This window comes from Lactuca virosa, chromosome 6 (genome assembly GCF_052849685.1).
Source record: "Lactuca virosa cultivar CGN04683 chromosome 6, Lactuca_virosa_CGN04683_v6, whole genome shotgun sequence".
In the NCBI taxonomy this organism is placed as follows: domain Eukaryota; kingdom Viridiplantae; phylum Streptophyta; class Magnoliopsida; order Asterales; family Asteraceae; genus Lactuca; species Lactuca virosa.
This window is the reverse complement of record NC_136431.1, coordinates 26,500,621-26,505,467: the sequence shown is the minus strand read 5'-3', so window position 1 is coordinate 26,505,467 and position 4,847 is coordinate 26,500,621. Positions and strand designations below refer to the sequence as shown.

Here is a 4,847-nt window from a genome sequence, read left to right as displayed (position 1 = left end):
ATTGTTAGCAGATTTTTACATAGTTAATTTTATAAAAGACCCATAAATTTAACAATTTTTAATTTTTCTTATCAATAAAACATACAACTTTTTTCCCTAGTTTGTTCGGTTATCCGGTTTACAAAAAAAAAATGTACAAATGCCAAATTTAAAGTACGTTTTTTAAGAAATGTATATTACAAATGCCAAATTCATGCAAATAACCAACTTCACAAATTCAACCAAATCATTCCTTAACATTTTCAAACCAAACTTAAAATATACAATATGATAAAATGAAAACTTGAATACTAGTACACCAGATTCGTCAAATTGGAACGAAATTAAACACGGCTAAGATAGGGTACATCCGTACATGTCAAAACAAACTTAATAATTCATTTGACTGCAGCCAAATTTTAAACCTTGTGACACATTATTTCCTCTCGTTGCAAGAAACTTCATACAAACAAGCCAACACAATTAATATCGATATTCATTATTGACCATTAACGACTCGGCAACTTTTCCTGATCTCTCCTTGACCATCCGTAAGGACTCCAACACCACCCATTCGCACCATGGACTTAGCAAATTGGGCAAAGAAAAGCACACGATTTTGTAGAAGTTTAACCATACGAGCCGATTGTCTGTTTGTAAGTAAAGCTGCATCTGATACAAATAGACCTTTATGTTGATTTAAAGCCCGATAGTAATCAGAATCAAAGGTAAGAGAGCTTTTAGGATCCATTTCAAGAGCTGTGGCTGGGTTCTGAGGGTTGGGGCACAGTCCTCTAAGTGTTTGCGCATAACTCACGTCAAGAGAAGGATCAGCATCTCCTACACCTGTAAAGTTGTAAAGCCTTCTTGCAACGAGGGTGCAATGAGAGATCCCAATAGTATGTGCACCTATAGTACAAATACATAAACGTTTATAGGAATTATTTACGTAACCCAAAATAATGAAGCATAAAGTTTTTAAAATGCATGCATGCATGCATACTCTTACATACATCTATACACACGTATATAAATTAAGAAGACATGTAAAATGGGTATATATATTTACCTGAAAGTGCCACAAGATCATTAAGGTTAAGGCCTTTGGTTCCAAATTGGGTCAGGAGTGTTGTGAAATTGGCGCCTGCAGATGGTAAATTGCCACCAACTTCCGACGCCAATGAGACGGTTCCATCTTTCCTTCCGGTGAAAACCGGCCACATTTCCTTTTGAAACTGCAATTTTCCGGCAAGATTAGAAAACTATCAATCCCATGAAACAATCAGTACTGTGTACATATGTTTTAAAACATGGTTATTTTATATATTAATTATCTCATGTTAGTCACATGATCATGACAATCGACTTACTTGAAAGGAAACGGCGTCTCTAGCAGCCAAGGCAACAATGTCGGCACACGAAACAATCCCGGGACATTTGGCTTCCAACTTTGTCTTTATTTCATCAATAACCTCGTACCCAGAAATGGATCTGTTTGGTCCTGCTGTTTTTTCAGTTGTCGTGTTTTGTGTAGGGTCCAATAGAATCGAAGCATCACACCCCTTCAAATGTGAAAGTTTTTATTATCATTAGCTTTATTTTTTGACATAAAAAAAAAGAAGTTAAAATGAACTAATAAATTACTTACTCTAACAAAGCAATCATGGTAATGAAGCCTTAGAAGCTTGGCAGCCATGGAAGGATCTGCAGAAACTTTGCTCCATACAATCTGCCTCACCGTACTTTCGACTGTAGCCAAACGGTCCAAACGGCAAAGTTTCCCATAAAAGTTCATCTTTAACCCTCCACCGTTACCATTACCATGACCACGACCATGGCCATTGCCACCACGACCGCCGGCGCCCATGCATCCTACCACCAAAATGGAAACAAGAAACAATCCAATAATGTTTTTCATCATGTTAATTTCCTTTTGTGGTTATAAGTTTGAGAACACCTTCAACTAAAGCCCTTTATATAGGCATACCCCTGCCAATTATTGAGATTTGACTCAACTAATCTCACTAATGAAAACGATTTTGAGTTTAAAAATCAATGTTGATAAGATTTTATATTGTCTTAAGTTCTAGACCTTAAATGGTTGTAAATTAGGAAAACCTGAGGATAAGTATAGAATTAATTATTAGTATCTAGAGTAAATTACATGAACAGTCCTTGTAGTTTGGTGAATTTTGCGCTTATGGTTCCTAATCTTTTTTTTAACTCATACCATCCATATCATCATATGGTTTACTTGTTTCAAGTTTAATAAATTCCAAACCTGAGTTATATCCTTTATAGCCTTTTCTTACTTTTTAATTTACTGATTTTATTATTTATATTAATATAATTATAATCAAAATGGGCATCTTATATATATCCACTCCCTTTTATCTCTTTACTCGTTAATTACCTTCACTTTCACCCGTATATTCTCTTGCCTAAAACCTTAACGCCATGAAAAGTCCACCGTCCATCCATGTTTGGAAGAGGAGATCCAGACTCAAACCCCAAAAACCAACCGTGAAATTGAATATTTTTTAATAAAATATTGAGTGAATTAGATTATTAATATGCTGATAAAATGTTGCATTGTTGTTTTAGGTGGTTAATAAATATAATTTTGGTATAGAGACACATGCAGGGTCCTTAAATCATGGAATTTTTTTATTAAATATTAATTGTTTCATCAACATGGAATAAAATGATCGATTGAAGAGGAAAGATCGGTTACTGTATAGTTTAATGATTTTTATCCAATAAAAACTATGATTTTGATTTGATAAATTTTATGAATACATTATTTCTAAACGCGGTTTCTTTATCATAATTGAAGAATTATCTATAACTATCTTTAAAAATATATTATAATTTTTTAAAAACTTATTTATTAGATTAACCAGTTGTGAGACTCATGTATTACATGAGTTAATTTAAAAAAAAAATTAAATAAAAAGATCAAAATATTTGACAACTTTGAATTTATAAGAAAATAAAAAAAATAATGAATTATTATAATGAAAATGTTTTTTATCTTTTAAATTTAAACATGTAATTTAAATAAAGAAAAGAAATTAACGATCTTTAATTTTAGGAATTTTGAAATTAAAAGATAAGTTTATTAATGAAATTGATATCCATTTATTACTACATTTATTGTAAGTTGTTACATTAAAATATTTTGTGGATGTTAATAAAATAGAAAAATTCATCAAATGACATGTGTAAAAAAATTAATTCAAAATAATCATATAATGACATTTGTCAAATTAAATGAGAGTGTGACAAGTGGCAAAAAAAATCTTCATTTATTAAAGAGGATTTTACTATAAATTCCTACTTTCCTTCGTTAATTTCCGATTTAGGCATTGTTGTACTAATAAAACATTAACATCTCCATCATCAATACCATCATTTATAATTTATGTTACCTATAAAAATGTTCGAAAGAATATTGCGATATATTAAGTGAAATGGTTCATGAATCGCCTCTTTTTTTAATATGCACAAGTTGTGAGACCCATGTATTATATGAGTTAATTTGAAAAAAGAAAGTTAAATATAAAGGTCAAAATATTTGAAAACTTTAAATTTATAAGAAAATAAGAAAAATAATGATTTATTATAATGAAAATGTTTTTTATTTTTAAATTTAAATAAATAATCTAAATAAAGAAAAGAAACTAATGAGTTTTAATTTTGGGAATTTTGAAATTAAAATGTATGTTTATTAATAAATTAATATCCATTTATTACTACATTTATTGTAATTATTACATTAAAATATTATGTGGAATTTAATAAAATAAAAAAACTCTTAAAATACCATGTGGAAAAAAATTAATTCAAAATAACCATAAAATGAAAATTGGCAAATTGAATGAGAGCATAATAATTGTCAAAGAAACCTTTATTTATTAGAAAGGATTTGTATAATGAATTATTTTAAGTAAATGTGTAATCGGGAAATATAAAAAATTACGCTAATCAACATTTTTTAATTCGCTTCGGATATGAATGTAAAGTCTTGTATTAGATTTTATAACCTCATTCTATCCGACAACTCATATTCAGAAAGAAGTCAAAGGTTTTCTCGTAATTAACACGTTAAAGATGTAAAGTATATATTGTATTAGATTCTTATAAATTTCATATTTTTTATCGAGTTGGAGGTCATCAATTTTTAAAGGAGTAACTACTAGTAAGGTCATTAATTTTTTTTTGCTTTGTGTATTTGGATTATAAAAACGAAAAAAAAAATCCCGTAAAATTTAAATTACCATAAAATGACTAAATTATCGTCATATATCATCACAAGGAAATCCAACATAACCGGTCATTAATGACTTTTCTTTTAAAATGTTCTAAACTAGATATGAGACTCATACCAAATGGCTTCTAGCCCAGCGGTACCGGTGTTGCCCTCGCTCTTAGAGGTTGAGGGTTCAAGTCTCATTGGAGACATAGGTGGTATTAGAAGTAGTTTAGAAGTAGTGTAGATTTGCCGTTCTAAAAAAAAGATATGAGACTCATGTATTATATGAGTTTATTTAAAAGAAAAAACTAAATATAAAATTCTAAACATGTGAGAAGTTTGAATTTATAAGAAAAATGAGAAAAATATTGAATTATAAAAATTAAAGTATTTTTTTCTATAAATTTAAACAAATAATTTAGATAAATAAATAAAAAAAATTAATGAAGTTTTAATTTAGTAATTTTAAAATTAAAAGGAAGTTCATTAAGAAAATTAATATGCATTTATTATTTCATTTAAATATTATGTGGAATTAATAAAATAGAAAAACCATAAAATGACATGTGGAATAAAAATTAATTCAAAATAACTACAAATGACATTTGACAAA

At 28.8% G+C, this 4,847-nt stretch overlaps 1 protein-coding gene across 1 annotated transcript; it reads right to left on the bottom strand.

Moving 5' to 3' along the window:
- Positions 1 to 216: 216 nt before the first annotated feature.
- On the bottom strand, positions 217 to 1,939 carry LOC145119767 (peroxidase 24-like). The gene is made up of 4 exons (XM_079055492.1): positions 1,628 to 1,939; positions 1,350 to 1,541; positions 1,049 to 1,214; positions 217 to 888 (listed from the first exon to the last, which is right to left on the bottom strand). Exons 1-4 carry the CDS (start codon positions 1,898 to 1,900, stop codon positions 479 to 481), a joined length of 1,041 nt encoding a protein of 346 aa, XP_078911618.1. The 5' UTR covers positions 1,901 to 1,939; the 3' UTR covers positions 217 to 478.
- Positions 1,940 to 4,847: the final 2,908 nt, after the last annotated feature.

Excerpts from the sequence above, each read along its gene's own strand:
- LOC145119767 (XM_079055492.1), bottom strand. The coding sequence starts at position 1,900 with ATGATGAAAAACATTATTGGATTGTTTCTTGTTTCCATTTTGGTGGTA. Across the intron at positions 1,542-1,627 it reads ACCATGATTGCTTTGTTAGA|GGGTGTGATGCTTCGATTCT; the intron begins GTAAGTAATTTA and ends TCACATTTGAAG. Across the intron at positions 889-1,048 it reads TGATCTTGTGGCACTTTCAG|GTGCACATACTATTGGGATC; the intron begins GTAAATATATAT and ends TTTGTACTATAG.